This window comes from Pelophylax lessonae (assembly GCF_965119305.1).
Source record: "Pelophylax lessonae genome assembly, chromosome: 6".
NCBI classification, from domain to species: domain Eukaryota; kingdom Metazoa; phylum Chordata; class Amphibia; order Anura; family Ranidae; genus Pelophylax; species Pelophylax lessonae.
This window is the reverse complement of record NC_138773.1, coordinates 8,680,053-8,702,552: the sequence shown is the minus strand read 5'-3', so window position 1 is coordinate 8,702,552 and position 22,500 is coordinate 8,680,053. Positions and strand designations below refer to the sequence as shown.

Here is a 22,500-nt window from a genome sequence, read left to right as displayed (position 1 = left end):
TGTTACTTTGTATCTCTCTATCTCCTGGCTGATTAATGTTTTAAACAATGTTACTTTGTATCTCTCTATCTCCCGTCTGGTCTATGTTGTCTAACATTGTTTATAAACATTGATCAGATGAGAGATAGAGAGATACAAAGTAACATTGTTTATAAACATTGATCAGATGAGAGATACAAAGTAACATTGTTTATAAAAATTATTTAGACAGGAGAAAGAGAGATACATAGTTACATAGTTACATAGTAGGCGAGGTTGAATAAAGACAATAGTCCATCCAGTTCAACCTGTGTAGGTGTGTGTGACTGTAATCATCTAACATAGCCCTCAATCTCCTGATCCTTGAGATGTAAGTCTAAGAGTCTTTTGAAAGTCACCATACTACCCGCAGAAACCACCTCTTGTGGTAGACAATTCCACAATCTTGTAGCCCTAACAGTAAAGAACCCCCCACGTTGCCTGAGGTTAAAACGCTTCTCCTCTAATCGCATTGTATGCCCTCGAGTCCTCATGCAATTCCTTTGAATGAACAGCTTTTCTTCTAAGCTGAGATCCCCATTAAGATATTTATAAATTGCTATCATGTCCCCTCTCAGACGTCTTTTCTCCAGGGAAAATAAATCGAGCGATTGCAGCCGCTCTTCATAGGTAAGGTCCTCCAACCCCCTAATCAGTTTAGTTGCCCTTCTCTGGACTTTCTCCAGCTCCAACACATCCCTCCTGAGGACTGGCGACCAGAACTGGACAGAATACTCCAGATGCGGTCGGACCAGAGTTTTATAAAGTGGAAGGATTATAGTCTTATCTCTGGAATACATCCCTTTCTTTATGCATGCTAATATTCTGTTGGCTTTGGAAGCTGCCGCTTGGCATTGCATGCTGTTGCCTAATCTATCATCAACTAAGACTCCCAAATCTTTCTCCATTTTTGATTCCCCCAAGGGTTCCCCTCCTAACGTGTATTGTGTTTTTATGTTTTTGGTCCCCAAGTGCAAAACCTTACACTTCTCCACATTAAACCTCATTTGCCATGTCGTTGCCCACTCCGTAATTTTGTCCAGGTCATTCTGTAGGATATCTGCTTCATGCTGTGCAGTTATTGCCCTGGCCAATTTTGTGTCATCTGCAAAAACTGATAATGAACTACTGATCCCTTCCTCAATGCTGTTTATGAATAAATTGAACAAGGTTGGTCCCAGGACTGAGCCCTGGGGCACCCCGCTTACTACCTCAGACCAGTCTGAGTATGCGCTGTTTATTACTACCCTTTGGACACGGCCTTTTAGCCAATTCCGTATCCAAGAGCAAACCCTGCTGTCGATACCTGCAGACCTTATTTTATAAATTAAGCGCTTGTGGGGAACTGTATCAAACGCCTTAGCGAAATCCAAGTACACCACATCCACTGGTCTCCCCCTATCTAGCTCACAGCTCACTTCCTCGTAGAATGCTAAGAGATTGGTTTGACAAGAACGCCCATTTGTAAACCCGTGCTGGTTACTACTGATGATGTTGTTGTCTTTAGCATACTCTACGATATAGTCCCTTATCATCCCCTCCAAAAGTTTACATATTATTGATGTCAGACTGACAGGCCTATAATTTCCCGGGATATGTCTCTGGCCCTTTTTGAATATCGGAATCACGTTAGCCTTCCTCCAATCCCCTGGTACATCTCCTGTCCTAATACTGTCAGCAAAGATCAGGAACAGTGGTCTAGATATAACTTTACTGAGTTCCTTGAGCACTCTCGGATGTACGCCATCCGGGCCTGGTGATTTGTTTGTGTTAAGTTTATCCAGTCTTTCCCTGATTTCCCCCTCTGTTAGCCATAGTGGCAAGTCCTGTGTATTACTACTAACCATACAGTCATGGTCAGTGTACCCTTCCTTTTCCTGCGTAAAAACTGACGAGAAAAAAGAATTCAGCACGGTTGCTTTTTCAGTGTCCTCTGTAACCATCCTCCCATCATCGTTAATTATGTGTGCAATATGCACTGCCCTAGTTTTTTTGCTGTTGATATATTTAAAGAATTTCTTTGGGTTTTTTTTACTATCCTCCGCTATTTGTCTCTCAAAGTTGATTTTAGCCATCTTGATTTCGTGTTTACACTTCTTATTTTCCTCCTTGTATTGCTGGAAGGCCGATACTGTGCCCTCTGATTTATATTTCTTGAAGGCCAATTTTTTTCCCCTAATAAGTTTTTTAACGCTACGGTTTAGCCAGCCAGGTTTGGCTTTGTCTCTTCTAAATTTATTCCCCATAGGAATGCACTGCAAGATGCCTTTGCTTAATATTGTTCTAAAGCATTCCCATTTTTCCTCTGTGGTCAGGGATCCCAGGGTTTGGTCCCAGTTTACCCTTTCCATCAATGAGTACAATTTTGGAAAGTCTGCCCTTCTGAAGTTTAGGGTTCTTATGTTCCCCACTTGCCTTTTTATATTGTTATTTATACTAAATGTGATCATCCTGTGATCGCTAGAGCCCAGGTTGTCCTGGACTCCTACCTCCGAGATTATGTCTGGGTCATTAGTGATCAATAGATCCAGGATAGCATTCTCTCTAGTAGGGGAATCCACCAACTGCGACATGTAGTTATCCTGTAAGGTTTCCGTGAATAGCCGGGCCTTATGCGAGTGTGCAGTCCCCTCTTCCCAGTCAATGTCGGGATAATTGAAGTCCCCCAATATGATGACTGATCCTAGTTTTGCCGCTTTACCTATTAGTGCTAAAAATTCCAGCTCTACCTCCTCCCCTTGGTTAGGTGGCCTATAGCAAACCCCCACAACTACTTTTCCCTTATCTTCTTCCCTATCGAGTTCAACCCACACAGATTCTAAATCCATGCTCATCCCATCCGTAATGTCACTCCTTTCTAGCACCTTTATATTGTTCTTGACATAGAGACATACCCCTCCCCCTCTTTTACCAACCCTGTCCTTCCGGTACACCGAATACCCTTGGATATTGGCCAGCCAGTCATGTGAGGGGTCGAACCAAGTCTCCGCTATTCCCACAAGGTCTATGTCTTCCTCATGTACTAACATTTCCAACTCATCCATCTTATTAGCTAGGCTCCTGGCATTAGCATATACCCCTCTTAGTTTTACGGAAGTTAAACGTGATTGGCGGTTTTGTTTATTTCTGTTTGGTCTGCTGTTCTCCCGCACAGACCCGCCAATTGATGTTGTTGACCTACTGTCGCTATTGACCCTACAACTGCCTTCAGTCCTCTGCTCCCTCCTGACTGATTCTATTTCTGAGCCCTCCCCCCGTCTCCTAGTTTAAAAGCCCCTCCAACTCGGATACAAAGTAACATTGTTTATAAACAATTATTAGACAGGAGAAAGAGAGATACAAAGTAACATTGTTTATAAACATTGATCAGACAGGAGATAGAGAGATACAAAGTAACATTGTTTATAAACAATTATTAGACAGGAGAAAGAGAGATACAAAGTAACATTGTTTATAAACATTGATCAGACGGGAGATAGAGAGATACAAAGTAACATTGTTTATAAACATTGATCAGATGAGAGATACAAAGTAACATTGTTTATAAAAATTATTTAGACAGGAGAAAGAGAGATACAAAGTAACATTGTTTATAAACATTATTTAGACAGGAGAAAGAGAGATACAAAGTAACATTGTTTATAAACATTGATCAGACAGGAGATAGAGAGATACAAAGTAACATTGTTTATAAACATTGATCAGATGAGAGATAGAGAGATACAAAGTAACATTGTTTATAAACATTGATCAGATGAGAGATAGAGAGATACAAAGTAACATTGTTTATAAAAATTATTTAGACAGGAGAAAGAGAGATACAAAGTAACATTGTTTATAAACAATTATTAGACAGGAGAAAGAGAGATACAAAGTAACATTGTTTATAAACATTGATCAGACAGGAGATAGAGAGATACAAAGTAACATTGTTTATAAACATTGATCAGATGAGAGATAGAGAGATACAAAGTAACATTGTTTATAAACATTGATCAGATGAGAGATAGAGAGATACAAAGTAACATTGTTTATAAACATTGATCAGATGAGAGATACAAAGTAACATTGTTTATAAAAATTATTTAGACAGGAGAAAGAGAGATACAAAGTAACATTGTTTATAAACAATTATTAGACAGGAGAAAGAGAGATACAAAGTAACATTGTTTATAAACATTGATCAGACAGGAGATAGAGAGATACAAAGTAACATTGTTTATAAACAATTATTAGACAGGAGAAAGAGAGATACAAAGTAACATTGTTTATAAACATTGATCAGACGGGAGATAGAGAGATACAAAGTAACATTGTTTATAAACATTGATCAGATGAGAGATACAAAGTAACATTGTTTATAAAAATTATTTAGACAGGAGAAAGAGAGATACAAAGTAACATTGTTTATAAACATTATTTAGACAGGAGAAAGAGAGATACAAAGTAACATTGTTTATAAACATTGATCAGACAGGAGATAGAGAGATACAAAGTAACATTGTTTATAAACATTGATCAGATGAGAGATAGAGAGATACAAAGTAACATTGTTTATAAACATTGATCAGATGAGAGATAGAGAGATACAAAGTAACATTGTTTATAAAAATTATTTAGACAGGAGAAAGAGAGATACAAAGTAACATTGTTTATAAACAATTATTAGACAGGAGAAAGAGAGATACAAAGTAACATTGTTTATAAACATTGATCAGACGGGAGATAGAGAGATACAAAGTAACACTGTTTATAAACATTGATCAGATAGGAGATTAAGAGATACAAAGTAACATTGTTTATAAACATTGATCAGACAGGAAATAAAGAGATACATTGTTACTTTTGTTTCTACTCCATTTTATTAAGTTTACATCTGTATATGAGGTCAGGTAAAGTGGTTGCAAACCTGGAATAATAAACACAAACACAATCAAACACAACAATCTCACAAGAGCACAAATAATTTGTACATAATATAGCAGGTAGAAGAAGTCAGTGTCACGTTTATTCCTCCCGCCTCTACCAATTGAAAAAAAAAATGGCACATTGAAAAAAATGGCGATGCCCCTCCTCCTCTCCTTTGATTGGCAGCCTGTGTAATGAGACACATGCATGAGCTGTGTGAAGGGGGTGCTGCTGTTCTCTGTATATTACTGGGACTGAGATCAGAGCTGGCAGAGTTCACTTTCCTCCCCTTTCATCTCCTCCATGACCCATCCAGGTACAAAGCTCACTGAGATTCTTACATGTTTGCAGTTTTTTTCCTTCTATAGAGAGTCACTATGTTTGTTTTATTACAGCTTCCTTCTAAAACTCTGCATATTCAAAATGATTACATGGAGGTCTTTCTATGAGCTTTGCCTAGTCTGAGACCGAGGGACAGAGTGAGAGTGACAGACACGGGGGGGGGGGGGGGGTTACTAAAACTGTGCACACAAAATCAGGTGCAGCTGTGGATAATAACCAATCAGCTTCTAACTTCAACTTGTTCAATTAAGCTTTAATCACAAAACCTTAAAGCTGATTGGTTAATATCCACAGCTGCACCTGATTTTGTGTGCACCGGTTTTAGTAAATCTCCCCACAGTCAGAGAGAAAGAGAGAGAGAGAGAGAGAGAGAGACAGACAGTCAGAATAAAAGACACACACAGTCAGATAGAGACAGTGAGAGAGAGCGAGAGAGAGACAGAATAAAAGACACACACAGTCAGATAGAGACAGTGACAGAGAGAGAGAGAGAGGGAGGGAGAGAGAGAGAGACAGTCAGAGAGAAAGATAGACAGCAGAGAACACAGGGTGATGGGGAGAGAGAGCAGAGAATATATATATGGAGACAGCAGCAAATACAGAGAGAAAGGGTGAGGAGAGACAACAGGGAATATAGAGAGAAAGAAAGAGTCAGACAGCAGAGAGTACAGAGAAGGAGGGGAGAGACAGCAGACAATATAAATAGAGAGAGGGGTAGATATATAACAGAGAGAGAGAGGAGAGTCAGCAGATAGTAGAGAGAGACAACAGAGAGTACAGAGAGAGAGACAGCAGAGAGGATGGAGAGGAAAGACAGTAGACAGTGCAGAGAGAAAGAGAGAGACATAGAGATCACATGGGTAAAGAGCCACGTAATTGGCCCTTTACCAAGATCGAAGTCCTAGGAACACGGCGCGGCCATGATCGCTGCGCTGCGCGGCAAAGCAGGCACGCAAGAGTGGCCATTCTGGGGTGCCATCATATGACGTCCTCCCAGAATGAGAGCCGCACTGCTCCGTCATCATTTGATGGTGGGCGGGCGGAAAGTAGTTAAAGTGATTGTAAAGGCAGAAGATCTTTTTTACCTTACTGCATAAAAAACCTTCTGTGTGCAACTCCCCCCAGCCCCCCTAAATACATACCTGAGCCTGATCCCAATCCAGCGATGTGCACAAGAGCTGAGGCTCTCTCGGCTCTCTTGGCTCTCTACCTCCTATTTGACTCAGATATAGCATCAGAAGCCTCTACCTCTGCTGTAAATCAGAGACAGTGACGAGGGAATGTGGGGCCGAGCCGAGCCCCACTCTGTGTGCCTGTTCCCCTATGTCAGCGGGGGGGGGGGGACAAAATGTGAAAGATCGGAGCTCCCCTGTGCAAAACCATTACACAGAGCAGGCAAGTATAACATGTTTGCTATTTTAAACCAAAAACAAAATAAAAAACGTTAATATTACTATAAGTCATAATGTATTTTTATGCATTGTAGTGCCTCCCTCAGCTTCCATCTTCACCTGATCTTCCTTCCGGGTGCTGTATTTTTTGGCCACTTGAATGGCTGGGCCATGGTGATGCCACTCCCACACACGCACACAAGAGTCACATCCCCGTGGCACACAGAAAGGGCCATAAATGGGGTCTTTGGGGCGGGGGGGGGACGTGACATCAGAAGGGGTGGTGCCACCGTATGATGTAGATGTGTGGCCCCACCCCTTCTCTATATAAGAACTGTCAAAGCTCAGAGTGGGCAGACGTCAGGAGGCCTCCCAGGAGGCAAGAGCATTTTTTATTTTTTTGGGTTGACAGGCGTCGTGATTGATGATGGATTTACATCGAGGGACACTATTTATTTTTTAATAAAAGACGTGTCAAAAACTGTTTCTTGTGGTTATTACTTTTTGACACTTTTTTGGTGAATGCATAGGGGTATGATGTACCCAATACTCATTCACATAGGGGGCCGGGGATGGAATCTGGGGGCCTCCTTATTAAAGGGGGCTTCCAAATTCCGGTAAGCCACCCACCTGCCAACCCCGACAACCACAGCCCAGGGTTGTCAGGAAGAGGCCCTTGTCCCCATCAACATGAGCCCCCCTGCCCCAAAGCACCCATCCCCCTATGTTCAAGGCATGTGGCCTGGTATGGTCCAGGAGGGGGGGCACTCGCTTGTCCCCTCCACTTACCTGACCAGCCAGGCTGCATGCTCGAATAAGGGTCTGGTATGGATTTTGTTTTTAAATTTTGGCAAAATCCATGCCAGACCCTAAGGGCTGGGTCTGGGCTGGGGGGGGGGGGGGGGGCGAGGGGGGAAGCATGACATTTTTTTCCTTATTTTTAATAGCTGGGTGCTGGCAATTGTAGCCGTGTGTCATTTTAAGTGGGATTTGACAATTAATTTATTTATTTTTTTCTTTAGAAATGTAATTTTTTTTGCTGTAGTATGTTTTATGCATACTACAGATGCACCACTTTACAGGCACATTAAGGGGACTCCTAGGCACTATATTTAAAGGAAATGTACATTTTTATTGATGCACTTTAAGCATAATTAAAATCACTGCTACTGAATAAACGATTGTTGAAAAAAAATGATATATATATATATGTATATATATATATATATATATTGATACATGTTCCCCAGGGCAGTACCCAGACCCCCCATACCCCTTTTATAGCCAATTACTTGCATATAAGCCTTCAAAATGGCCACTTTTGATTTTTCCAGTGTGGCTCCTATAGACTTAAACCGTTCAGGTTAGAACTTTTCCCCCCGTTCGGGAGTTCTGCTGCAAACCCAACAGGGGTGTGTTCGGGTCATCCCTTTCTATTTGAATAAGTATCTTGTATCTTGTATATAAGATCTTCCCCATTGGGTGTGATTCCCACATTCGCCGTTGCAGGGGTGTACCCCCAGTCTTCCCTCTGTGGGTGTTCCTGCCCCGGGTAAGGGCATGCATTGGGGTTTCCACAGCACTTTTCATTTACAGTCAAATAATATGAAATATATATTGAACATATGTTATATGATTCATTTTGGCTATTATTCTATATTTCAGCATTTGATGTCAGTTTTTGCTCTATGTGTGCTATAAGCTCCTGAAGAAGCAGTGAACCTGTTTCCCACAAAACATGTTGAGCGTCCAGCCCTTAGATGATGTCTACTACAATTCTCAACGGATATGACTTTGAGGTCATCCCATTTATGACAACTCTCATTGAGCAAATAGACACAAAAAATGTTTTCGCTGATGCTTTTAGATTTTAGTATATGTCTTGACTAAAAATCCCTTTTTATATAAAATTTATGTGTAAGGCTTTCATACGGTACCATAAAAGTCCATATATGCCTCAACATACACCTTTTCCATATTTGTATAAGTAGCCTTATACAAGGGTTTTGCATTATTTACTAAAGCTTTCCAAGCCAATACAGTAGGGGCAACCATCAGGGGCTGACTGGCAACTTTCAGCCTAGGGGGCAAGTACAATCCAGAGGCCCATGGTGTAGTGACTCGGCCCCCCCTCCCACTTTCCCTCTTACCGGCCTCCTTCTGACCCCATTCCAGGCTGAAGCTCCGCTCCAGATACTCTCTACCCACCGGCCGAAACCTGGTTCTCAACCTGGCCAGCAGGCGGCGGTTGGGGGTAGTTGGGAGAGCTTGGTTGGGGCTGGCCAGGGTAGATTCTCCAGTGGGGCATTAAACCGGCCTCTGCTCAGACACAGCTTACACCATCCAGGTTGGGGGGGAGTGCTGTGTTCTGTCCTTGTTTTCATCCTACACTCAGTAGGTCATCAGCGGGGACTTTTTACTTCTCTTCACCAGGAATCATTTAAGCATGTCTGTGGCGGGAAGCAGTGCAGCCTTTTTACAGGGCATCAGAGCGGCTCAGTCCTCCCCTGGCAACCATTTATTTACATGATAAAATAATTACCTTTCTTGTATAATAAAACAATAAAGTAAGGAGCGTGTGGATTACTTTAGTGGGTGCTAACTGATCAATCAGGCCCAACAAACACACTTCAACTGAGGGGGCAATGCTAATCATCGTGACCGATCTGACACAGCCCACGACCTCTGCCCAGAACTGTTGAATGGCTGGGCAATACCAAAAGATATGCAAGAAGTCTGCCCCAGGGAAGGCACATCTCCAGCAATTGGAGGATTGTGTGGGAAAAATGCCCGCCAGTTTAGCAGGGGTATAGTAAATTCTATGGAGGAATTTCTATTGTATGAGGTGATCACCTGTTGATACTAATCAGATAAAAAGGTGGGCCCCCATATTTCATCACAGTCATCAGCATCCAATTGCGGTAAGTCAGATCAGTGTTTTTCAAGCTTTTTTCAGTCGAGGCACCCTTTAAAATGATGGACAATGTCGAGGCACCCTCCAAAATTATGGACAGTCTTGAGGAACCCCATTCTAAAATGTAAAAACGATTCAAATAGTTTTTACATAATGTGGCAACATCAATACATGTGGGATACCCAATGTTAGAGGTGAATTATTCTGCCAAAGCAAATACACATTTTCAAACTGGTACTGACTATTATTCCAATGTTTCTCTTCTCCCTCAGTTTTTCTACATCACTTAGCTAATAAAATCCCAAAAGCTGATAGAGAGAGTCAAGAGAGGGTCAAACAGGAATGGTATGCAGGCAACTGACATCCTCCTTATCAACTGATGATGTCATTGGTCACTAGGAGGTTGTCAGCTAGAAGGTTGTAATGGTGTACAATGAAAACCTGTGGCTTTGCATAACTAAAAGGCAGGTTTTATCCTCCCACCAGCTTGTAGACAATTTTGGGGCCATTTTTAGGCAGTTAGCAAGGCACCCCTGAAGAAACCTCAAGGCACCCCTGAGTCGGATAAACCATTTTCATTTTTGACTCAGGGTTAAGGTCAGTGGCGGCTGGTGCTCCATGGACCGGGGGGGCGACAGATGGACCACACCATACCGTACCCCCCCTGCCCACACCAGCCCGCAAAACTAACCCCCCCCCTCGGGTTGCCGGCTCACTCACCCTGGGCAGGTAGCGGCATCTCCTCCCTCCTCCTCCTTGGCCGATAGGATGGCTTCTCCTTTCGGCCAATTGGGAAACGGGTCTCAGGACCCGCTTCCTGATTGGCCAGGAGGAGAATCAGTGTGGCAATAATGAATATTCATTGGCTATTGTCACACAACTGGGTGGGCTCAGGGCGCAATGCTCTGTGCCCCGAGCCCACCCTTTTTTGAAGCCTATCAGAGCCTCTGGCTCTAATCATGTGCTTAGTGCTTAAAAAAAAACAAAAAACCCATTGGAATCCATGCGTCTGGCGCCCTGCATGTAGATTAGGGGGCCGGACGCATGGATAGGGGGGGGAGGCGCCCATGCACCCCTAATGGACGGGCTGCCACTGGTTATGGTACTTTTGATTACTGGGCTGTTTATTTGCTATCTACAATTCTCTCCAGTGTGCTGCCGACTGTGCGAATAAGTCCTAGTATTTGGCTTACCTTGCGGCTACTTTTCTTTGGCCTTTTGTTTGGCTCCTAAATGAAAAAAAATAATTATCAGTGATTTAATCATAAAATAAAAACAGAGACAATAATATTGCAGACACAAACAACAATACTCAAAAACATGTGCAAATTACACAAGAATTCTCTGTTATATTTGAGTTCCTCTTAGTATGTGTCATGTATTGGCAGCCAAACTCTTCTTCTAAATCACACATGTCAAACACAAGGCCTGCGGGCCGAATCTGGCCCTCCAGGCCTTATCAAGTGACCCTTGCACCCAGTTCTACAGCCGGCACATGGTAAAGATCTATTCTACCACCTCAATCTCTGGCCCTCTGCCACTTACAAATACAGCAGGCCCCGGAAGTAACAGATCCCTGCACACACTAATGGCATGGACAGATCTCCAGAATTTGAGAGTGAGAACGACCTCTTTAAAAGGCTAAGCAGAGCCACCTACACAAGTAGGTACTAGAGCCAGGCCAGGTAAGAGAGAGATGCAAGAAAGCTTTGGGGGGGTTGGGTTGCACACTGTGCATAGTGCACCCCTAAACCCTACGCTCTGTGCCTAATGCACTTCTGATTTCTGCACTCTGTATGTAGTGCACCCTAGGTACAACTGGCCCTTTGAGGGCAATCATACTGCTTATGAGGCCCTTTGATGAAATTGAGTTTGACACCCTATTCTAAATTGTTATCGTAGAGTCTCATATTACTTACTTTGAGCTGGTCTTCAGGAACTTGTATTTTATCTGTAAGGAGAGAGCTCACCTTCCGGGAAAGGAGAGGGAAACAAAAAAAATAAATACATAAATATCATTAATCATAACTTTGTCAATTCCTAAACCTCCACTAGGAAGTCCCAAGTATTAAAATGAGGTCACCATCAGGGAACTCCCCTGCAAATCACTAAGAAGTATATTGGGATATTTCTTACCTCAGTTGCTGGTTTTGCTAAAAAATAAATAAATAAATAAATAAAACAATTATTTGAGAAGTACGGCTAATAAACAATGGTTTATAAAAATGCATTAAAAATGGCAAATATTATACTGCTATTTATTTGTGCGATAACCCCTAACATCAGCTAGGAGAGGAGAGTTGGGCCCCTTTCACACTTGTACAACTCCAAAGTTGCGCCGACTTCTGAGTGTAACTTCGATGCAACTTTGATGCAAATTTGGATGGATGCAACTTGGATACGACTTCGGCTTTGACCAGTTTTAATGGACAACTGTTGCACACAAGTTGTATTGTATAACATTCTGGTATGACTTTCATGCAACTTCTGAGGGCTGACATTGAAGTCTATGGCCCTCAAGTTGCATGAAAGTCGGATCAAAGTAGTGCATGAACTACTTTGAAGTTGCTGCAACTTTAAGTTGCGCATATATGAATGGGTATCATTGGAAAACATGGGGAACGACATGTCCTGCAACTCTGATGTCCAATGTTGCATGACAAGTTGCCAAGTTGCACAAGTGTGAAAGGGGCCTTAAAGCTACTATAAAAGCAGAAAGTTTTTTTTTTTTTTTTTAACCTTAAAGTATTCTCTGCATTAAAGTAAAAATATTTCTTCATGTAGCTCTCCTCAGCCCCCCCCCCCCCTTATACTTACCTCTCACTCTCTCCTTGTTGATTGGCTCAGACATTGCAGCGGGAGCTATTCGCCCCTGCTGCTGTCAAACAGAGCCAGTGGGTAGGAGCGGGATTGAGCCATGATCTGTTTATCATTGACACACAAAGCGAGGCTTGGGAGCGAGCATGCACGAGTGCCTCCCCAGGGCAAGTCGTTTGCACTGGGGACACTCAGGGGGGGGGGGGGTCCGCCAGGTGCACTGGCAGGAGATCAAAAACCATTGCACAGAGAAGGTAAGTATGACATGCTTGTTATTTTAATAATAATAAAAATAATAATAATAAAAAAACAAGCATTTACAATCGCTAACATTTCTGTTAGTCTTTTGTTTCTGAAAATAGTCTGCATAAGAGGCACTGGATATTAGTTATTGGATATCTTTTAACAGCATCTGTTTATTGAAGCTTAATGGCTCTGGCTCACATCCACCAGGGACCTCCTTGGACACCCTGGATGGAGTACTAAGAAGAAAAAATCGAATGTTGTCACCAGACTACTAATTTGGGGGCTTATTCATGCCAAGTGCATTAAGCTGTGTTTAGATCAATGCAAACCTAATGCAATGACACGGCAGATACTAAAGCCCCGTACACACGTACCGATGGTCGGCTTACAAATGTTCCTCTTTTCTCCCCGGGATGTCGGTGTCTGCTGAAAAGTGCAAAGACAGCACAAGGACAGCACAAGAATTTTGTCCGCCGACTGCAGAAGTGATGTCATGTAATGGTTAACTTTCCCTGTGTTTTCTATTTTCTGAGCATGCCCAGTCTTGCAAATCTGCGGTCTGTCGGCCGAATTGTGTACTGACAGGCGAACAATCGTCCGTTCTGGTGTCGGCATACAAATATTTTCATGTTTGCAAGAAAGACTTTTGTCCGCGGATTGTGCGCAGACATCTGTCGGAGGCACCATACTAACACGCGTACAATCGGCAGATCCTTCGTCCACCGACGTTTGTATGCCGACGATCGGTACGTGTGTACGGGCCTTAATGCTTCCTATGTGCCCAGTTCCCACAAAATCAATGTTGGTGTGTGTTGAGGTGATTCCTATACAATATATGCTGATTCCTGTCTTCATTGATGTGACCTTCTTTTTTAAAATAAATGATTTGAAATACTGCACCATGAGAGTGTTCTTTCCTCTCACTCTCTATATGGCAACACTGGAGCTTTGGATACACTATTTATATACACATTGAATGGATGACAGCAGCGGTTTGAATTAATTCCTGTGACCTCATGTATGACATCTTGGATTTTCCCATATCTGCAATTTGACTCCCTGTAATAGGGGTCAATTAAGTCTGGTGAGTGTATAGTGCGTCTGCATGCGGGTGGAGAGGAACCTTTCCTATACTCACTGAGAACTTTATTCACATTTGGGATCATATATGGACTTCACAATGTTTATGTATTTTCTATAATTTAACTGAAGATGTATTTATTTATGTGTTACAATGCTCTTTGATGTATCACATTAGCACATAGAATTGGATAGAAGTTTAAAAAAAAGAAGGAAAAAATCAAGCGGTGCAATGTGTTTTAACCCCCTTCATGACCAGGCCATTAATACAGCACTGCATTAATCTGACAAATTAAATGACAATTGCACAGCCGTGCAACACTGTACCCAAGTAAAATTTAGGTCATATTTTTCCCACAAATAGAGCTTTAATTTGGTGGTTGGTAATTGAGCTATCACTAACAGCTTACGGTCAACTACCAATGATCGGGCACACAATATAAAAGAGGTATACTCCCAGGGGAGGACTGGGCCAGGAGGCAGGGGGGCAATCGCCCCCTGGCCTGCTCTTATGCCCCATAAAAAGGCTGCACCGCTTCTGCCACAGAGATGCCTAAAGGAATCCTGGTGAAGAGAAGTAAAAAGTCCCCGCTGCTGACCTACTGAGTGTGGGTTGAAGACAGCCAGCATGGATGGTGTAAACTGTGTCTGAGCAGAGGCCAGTTTAATGACCCACTGGAGACTCTCCTCCCCAGGCCAGCCCCAACCAAGCTGCCCCAACTCCCCCCAACTGCCCCCTGCTGACCAGGTCGGGAACCCGTATTCAGCCGGTGAGTAGGGGGCACCGGGAGCAGAGCTTCAGCCTGGAATGAGGGTCAGGAGGAGGACAGGAAGAGGGAGAATGGGAGCCAGGCAGAGTCGCCATACTATGGGCCTTTACTTGCCCCCTGAGCTGAAAATTGCCAGTCTGCCCCTGTATACACCTCTGGCATATTCCGCTTACTCAACGCTTTGAAGACCGAAAGCTAATGTCCATTGTCCATGTCAAGATAGATGGGCAAAAAGGTGATGATTGGTGTTTGTATCTAAGTCAACTCCCTTGCTGCTCCTGGGATGGGAAGGATCTGGGAAGGATCCACTCACAGATATATGAAAAGGAACACAAAGGCAGGACGATGGGGTTAGAAGGACAAAAGGAAAAACACTTTGCTGAACATAAAGCTGCTTGACAAAAGGGGCGGAGCCCCTGAAATTCGTTGTAGCCTGAAGATCTCCGATGTCACTCCTGTCATTCAGGGATTTTGGTTGAGGCTGTACATGCCGGTGGACCTTTATCTTTTGGTGGTCCCCTGATGCTCATACAGTGTGATGTTTGACTGGCTCTGCACTGCATATTGACATGCTGTATGTTCCTGGCTGCTACCTATGCTGGATTTTGAGTTTTTAACTGTAAGTGTCCTTTGTTCAATAAAGCATTGTTGCTTTTATCCTACTAACCCCAGTGCCCTGCCTCTGTGTTCCTTCATATATACCAAAGATTGGGACCTGGTAAGAAGGGCTTCCAATGATGGCAGCACTGTGAAGCCTATCACAATGCTGCATAATCAGGAGCCTCTCCTACCAGCCTTGGGCATCAAAGCTAACCTAACCACTTTAGCCCCAGAAAGATTTACCCCCCCCCCCCTTAATGACCAGGCCATTTTTTTTGCGAAACAGGACTGCATTATTTGACCACTTTACGACCGCCCGCCGCAGTTATACGGTGGCAGGCAGCCGTTCCTGCGTGAACACCATAGGTATAGGTCGGATGCACACAGGCAGCTAGGAAACAAGCTCGTCAGCGGGGAAGCCGATGCAGAGGGAAAGCAGCTCCGATTTTCGCATGACACCCGCGATCGCTCCCCACTGAGAGAGAATGACGGTCGGATGTTGTAAACACAGCTGACCGTTCTTCTCCCTGGAATGATCACAGAGTGCCTGTGATCCTTCTATAGAGGAACACAGGTCTCTATGATCATTTCACAAGCCACACCCCCCACAGTTAGAAACACGTCCCTAGGTACACATTTAACCCGTTGATCACCCACAATGTTAACCCCTTCCCTGCCAGTGTCATTATTACAATAACAATGCATATTTTTAGCACTGATTACTGTAGTAATGTCACTGGTACCCCCAGGGGTCCAATCTGTCCGCCGCAATGTCGCAGTCCCGCAACAAATTGCAGATCGCCGCCATTACTAGTAAAAAAAGAAAAAAACAATAAAAATTACATAAATCTTTCCCGTAGTTAGTAGACGCCATAACTTTTGCGCAAACCAATCAAAATACGCTTATTGTGATTTTTTTTTTTTTTTTACCAAAAATATGTAGCCGAATACAAATTGACCTACAATGTTAAAAAAGTTTTGATTTTTTTTTTTTTTTTTTTTTTATTGAGAATGTTAACCACTTAACGACCAGCCACGTAGATCTACGTCGGCTGACTTTGAGTGGTTATACCGGGATGATGCCTCTAGCTAGAGGCATCATCCCAGTACCGTTGTTTGAAGCCGGCGGTCGGCTTTCCGTCGGTAACGATCGATGCGGCTCGGGAGCCGCTCGATCGTTACCCGGGGGGGCGGGAGGGGACGTCCCCCCCCTCCCGCCGCCTTCCGCGGCTTTGCTCGGGGCTCCCGTCCCACCGGGAGCCCCGAGCACCCAGCCGGCACGTCCGCCGGCTGGATGGAGTCCCGATGAATGCCGGAAACGGCATCGATCGGGTCTCCGATGACGTAACCCGGAGGCGGCGTCCATGACGTCACTTCCGGGTTACTGTGCCGCAAAAGGCGGCAGATTTAAAAAACGGCTGTATGCAAAAATGCCGTTTTTGGCGTTTTGCATACAGGGAAGTGTAGTGGAGGGGTCTAGGATCTTTTAGACCCTCGATCCCTCCATAAAGTGTACCTGTCACTACATATTGCTGTCACAAGGGATGTTTACATTGCTTGTGACAGCAATAAAAGTGATCAGATTTTTTTTTTTTTTTAAAAACCTGTAATAAAGTTAAAAAAAAAGAAAAAATAAATAGGAAAAAAAAAAAAAAATAGCCGCCCCCGTCACCGTTAGCTCGCGCACAAAAAAAAACGTATACGCAAGTCGAGCCGCAAATGAAATCGCTGTTCAAACCACACATGTGAGGTATCGCCGCGATCGCCAGAGCGTGGGCAATAATTTAAAAAAAAGAGCTACACTCTAACTCAAAACTGGTAACCGTTAAATAAATTTAAAGCGTCGCAGATTGAGATCTCTATTGACCGTAGTTTGTCGCTATCCCACGGGGGGGCGCAATTTTAAACCGTAACATGTTTGGTATCTATTTACTCGGCGTGACATGTTCTTTCACAATATACAAAAAAAATGGGCTAACTTTACTGTTTAGTATTTTTTAAAATTAGTGAAATTTGATTTTTCTAATTTTTTCCAAAAAAATGGCGTTTTAAAGACCGCTGCGCAAATACCGCGTGACAAAAAATTTTGCAATGACCGACATTTTATTCTCCAGAGTCTTTGCTAAAAAAATATATATATATAATGTTTGGGGGTTCTAAGTAGTTTTCTAGGAAAAAATACTGGTTTTAATTTGTGAACAAAAAGTGTCCGAAATAGGGCTGGGGGTAAAGTGGTTATATAGCAGAAAGTGAAAAATATTGTTTGTTTGTTTTTTTCACAATTTTCATTCTTTTTTTGTTTATAGCGCAAAAAAAAAAAAAAAATCGCAGAGGTGATCAACTACCACCAAAAGAAATCTCTATTTGTGGGAATAAAAGGACATCAATTTTATTTGGGTACAGCGTCGCACGACCGCGCAATTTTCCATTAAAATAATGCAGTGCCGAATCGCAAAAATATGGCCTGTTCATTAAGGGGGCAAATCCTTCCGGAAGTGGTTAAACTGACAATTGCGCGGTCGTACGACGCTGTACCCAAATAAAATTGATGTCCTTTTTCCCCCACTAATGAAACTTTCTTTTGGTGGTATTTGATCACCTCAGCAGGTTTTATTTTTTGCGCTATAAACACAAAAAAAGAGACAATTTTGAAAAAAAAAAAAAATGTCTTCATCAATTTGGGTCAATTTGTATTCAGCTACATATTTTTGGTAAAAAAAAAATCCCAATAAGCGTTTATTGATTGGTTTGTGCAAAAGTTATCGCGTCTACAAATGATGGGACATTTTTATGGAATTTCTTTTTTTTTTACTGGTAATACCGGCGATCTGTGATTTTTAGTGGGACTGCGACATTGCAGTGGACAAATTGGACACCTAACTGACATTTTTGACACTTTTTTGGAGACCAGTGACACCAATATAGAGATCAGTGCTAAAAATATGTACTGTCACTGTACTAATGACATTTGCAGGAAAGGGGTTAACATCGGGGGCGATCAAAGGGTTAAGTGTGTCCCTAGAGCAGAGATATGCAAACTGTGGCCCTCCAGCTGTTGCAAAACTACAAGTCCCATCATGCCTCTGCCTCTGGGTGTCATGTTTGTGGCTGTCAAAGTCTTGCTATGCCTCATGGGGTTTGTAGTTCTTCAACAGCTGGAGGGCCACAGTTTGCATATCCTTGCCCAAGAGGGTGCTTAATAACTGTGTGGGGGAGGTGCTGTGACTGGATGAAGACAGAGATCCGTGTTCCTGCTTAGCAGGAACACAAGATCTCCATCTTCTTTCCTGTCAGAACTGTGATTTGCCCTGGGTACATAGGCAGACCGCCATTCTGCCTCTCTGGGGAACGATTGTGGGTGGCGGGCAGACATCGGGTCTGCCGGACTCACTGATTGGCATCCCCTGTGTCCAATCTGCGTGCGACCTCGCCTCTGACGTGTGTGGGCCACCCAGTGGCTATTGCACAAAATGGCGTACAGGTACGTGATTTGGCGCAATAGAACCAACCGAGCAAATATGCAGAAGGCAGTTGGCAAGTGGTTAAAGGGATATGAGCTGCTTTAAGTCGAGTCAAACTAATCAAACCATTCTTGGTGCACACAGCTGCTTTTATATATATATATATGTATGTATTTTTTATTTTTGCCAATTACAACTTCCAGACATATTTTGGAAAATATCTATTATATGAGATTTTTCATTTACCTGAAGTGATACCCGATGCTTCTTCCATAAACGTCTTTAGTTTATATATTTTGCTCTCTATGGAGCCAAAGGCCTCTTGAGAAATGGGAGGCCGACTCCACCTTAGATTAGGTCCATTCAAATTTGCAGCTTGCTTCTCCGACTCGCTGATGAGAATAAGATCACGGGCCAACACCTTAATGAGGGGCTGTTCAATCAAGATTCCTCTCTTGGTCTCCTCACTACTGTCCTCCATGTCATCCACCACAACAACAACAACATTGCTTCCTAAATAAGGTAACAGTAGCACTGCTTAATATTGGTAAATGCTTACATATTTATACTTGTACTTTTTTTTTTTACACACTTAATACATGATAAAGGATTCCCAGAGCACTATAGGTTTTCTAAAGAGTGCAGAAACTGTATCTCCTGTTAGGCACTGTTATTTTTCATTATTTATAAACATATAATACAAAGAAAGTACTCCTTTAAATAAAGTACACCTATAAATAGGAGTAATATAACAGTGTCCCAAATTAATGTCCACAATTGTTATTCTCGTGATAAGTGTATATATATATATATATATATATATTGTAAATTAGGTGAATTCCAAAAATAGATTGGATAAATGTGAGTCACGTGAATGAAAATAACATGAGTCACCGCAATTTACCACCACCGCTGTGTGACATCAACTTCCACTCCCATCAGATGGACACTCACCAAATATTAATGCCCCCCCCCCCCCATTCACATGGTTGGGCAAAAGCATAATAAGTAGAGCTATAAAACAGGAGTAGGAATAAAGTGTAAAACTCAAATAACCCACTCACCCAGCGCTAACCAAATGATAAATAATAAAATATACCACTAATGATGGGTATATAAAAAAAATTGCATAAAAGCTAATAACAAGCTGCTGCTATAAATAAACAGTACATATGAAACAAGTGTGAAAGCAAGAGAGGTTTGTGGGACTTTGATTGAGGTCAGTTGGACATAAAAATATGCTTTATTCAATAACATGAATGGTATGGTATAAAACAACACTGTAGCATAAATAGATACAGAGATAACGCACACAATAAATACAGCAATATATAATAAATCCAAAATAAATACAATTTTTTCTAGGACCAAAAATGGATCACTCCAGAATACAATGGATAAAATATGACATAAATGCTCTGTGTGCTCACAATATTTGAATATATCACAGTTAGATGAAACATATGAGTAATTGTAGGCTCGACGCGTTTCATGGATCTCGGTCCATTCATCAGGAGCTTGAAAGTTTATCTAAAGATGAGAGTATAGGTAGTATTAATGTACTATTGTATATTATGGACTATAATTGGGGATATAATGAATCGGACTGTTCGATTCATTATATACCCCATTATAGTCCATAATATACAATAGTACATTAATACTACCTATACTCTCATCTTTAGATAAACTTTCAAGCTCCTGATAAATGGACGGTAGTTGGGCCTACAATTACTCATATGTTTCATCTAACTGTGATATATTCAAATATTGTGAGCACACAGAGCATTTATGTCATATTTTATCCATTGTATTCTGGAGTGATACATTTTTGGTCCTAGAAAAAATTGTATTTATTTTGGATTTATTATATATTGCTGTATTTACTGTGTGCGTTATCTCTGTATCTATTTATGCTACAGTCTTGTTTTATACCATGCCATTCATGTTATTGAATAAAGCATATTTTTATGTCCAACTGACCTCAATCAAAGTCCCACAAACCTCTCTTGCTTTCACACATATTTACTAAGGGATGGAGGCTATTGGACATTTGTGGCAAACCATATATACTACTTTCTTGTACATATGAAACGAGGTATGACCAATTTGATTAGCTGAAATGAATTGATGACACTAGCAGCACTAAAAGCAATCTGTATAAAATGCAGTGACATACAAAATAATATTGGTAATAATATAGAGATAGAGCAGCATGCACTTAATGTGAGTGGTGACGAAACAGTCCAATGATGACCAACAGATGGGCGTGAACAAAAAGCCAGCAATGTCCTTCAAAGCAGTGATCAAAAAATGGAATACAGTCCTCTTCTACACCAGTGTGCTTAAAACATCCACCCTTGCCACCCCCCGTCAGACTGGACACTCACCACAAGGATGATAAATCTGCGCCTGTAATAGTAAATGCTCCTCCTCCTCAAAGAATATCAGCTGCAGATCAACTCCAGGTCCGTGTCTCCAGTTAAAGTGTACAAGAGGACTGTATTCAATTTTTTGATCACTGCTTTGAAGGTCATTGTTGGCTTTTTGTTCACGTCCATCTCGGTAAAGGAGGAGAGCATATTTAAAAGAAGAAAAACTACCACAAGAGGACACAGTTTTAAATTAGAGGGGCAAAGGTTTAAAAGTAATATGAGGAAGTATTACTTTACTGAGAGAGTAGTGGATGCATGGAATAACCTTCCTGCAGAAGTGGTAGCTGCAAATACAGTGAAGGAGTTTAAGCATGCATGGGATAGGCATAAGGCTATCCTTCATATAAGATAGGGCCAGGGACTATTCATAGGATTCAGATATATTGGGCAGACTAGATGGGCCAAATGGTTCTTATCTGCCGACACATTCTATGTTTCTATCTGTTGGTCATCATTGGACTGTTTAGTCACCATTTACATTAAGTGCATGCTGCTCTATCTCTATATTATTACCAATATTATTTTTATGTCGCTGCATTTTATACAGATTGCTTTTAGCCCTGCTAGTGTCATCAATTAATTTCAGCTAATCGAATTGGTCACACCTTGTTTCATAATAAGTAGAGCGGTAAGTGTAATCCTCTAAGTGGGCTTAGTCCTTTCCTGCATCAAGAAAGGAGAAACACAGTGCCTGGTATGATCTGATATATAGGGGGGATTCCTATGCTTGAACCTCAGCAGCTCCTTTTGTTGACTCCTGGAGTAAGAGTCCATTCACTATAGCAACAGAAAGAGAGGGGAACGCTTGTGGTTAAGGCTAACTCCATGAAGTCACAAATAATTTATATTATAGTGACAATACGATGTAGGTGAGGGTATCACAAGTGAAGCTCCACTCCAGGATAATTATAAGATAATCCAGTTTATTAAAGCAATAAAATGCCTTATTATAAAAAGCCGTATTGCCTTAATAAACTGGATTATCTTATCATTATCCTGGAGTGGAGCTTCACTTGTGATACCCTCACCTACATCGTATTGTCACTATAATATCAATTATTTGTGACTTCATGGAGTTAGCCTTAACCACAAGCGCTCCCTTCTCTTTCTGTTCCTTAATTCTTTCCTGTCCTCTCCTCTAATAGTCACTTTTATAAATTTAAACATGTGTGGGTTTGTTGGACTCTTCTGCAGTTACTCCTTTAGAGGCTTGATCCCCTCAGACAACAGATAGTAATTGACTTAAAAAAAAAAAAAACAAGGTGATTGTGCAACACCTTTAATTATAAAATAAAAAGTTAAAAACAACTCAACAGTAGTTGTGCTTACACTAAAAAGTGTCCAAGCCAGCACCAGCTCAATAAACCCACACAATGCCCCTAGGCAATCTGGTAAACTCAGGACTCACTCTTCCTCGCTGCTAGCTATGGTTCCCCATCTCGCGTGCACTTCAGCGCTATCCAGAAATGACGTCAGTGGTTATCCACGAAATGTAGACTGACAGCTTACAAGTATTCT

At 41.9% G+C, this 22,500-nt stretch overlaps 2 protein-coding genes across 2 annotated transcripts in view; one reads left to right on the top strand and one right to left on the bottom strand.

Moving 5' to 3' along the window:
- LOC309558391 (uncharacterized protein) overlaps nucleotides 1-22,500 on the top strand; it is a gene marked incomplete at its 3' end in the record, with an annotated part of 897,500 nt that overhangs the window by 477,292 nt on the left and 397,708 nt on the right. The window lies entirely within an intron of this gene.
- LOC309557604 (uncharacterized protein) overlaps nucleotides 1-22,500 on the bottom strand; it is a 43,486-nt gene that overhangs the window by 942 nt on the left and 20,044 nt on the right. The window contains exons 3-5 of the mRNA XM_082260396.1: nucleotides 18,794-19,060; nucleotides 11,710-11,726; nucleotides 10,767-10,802 (exon numbers count right to left, since the gene is read on the bottom strand). Coding sequence (XP_082116522.1) covers nucleotides 10,767-10,802; nucleotides 11,710-11,726; nucleotides 18,794-19,060 — 320 coding nt within the window. The remainder of the gene's footprint in view (nucleotides 1-10,766; nucleotides 10,803-11,709; nucleotides 11,727-18,793; nucleotides 19,061-22,500) is intronic.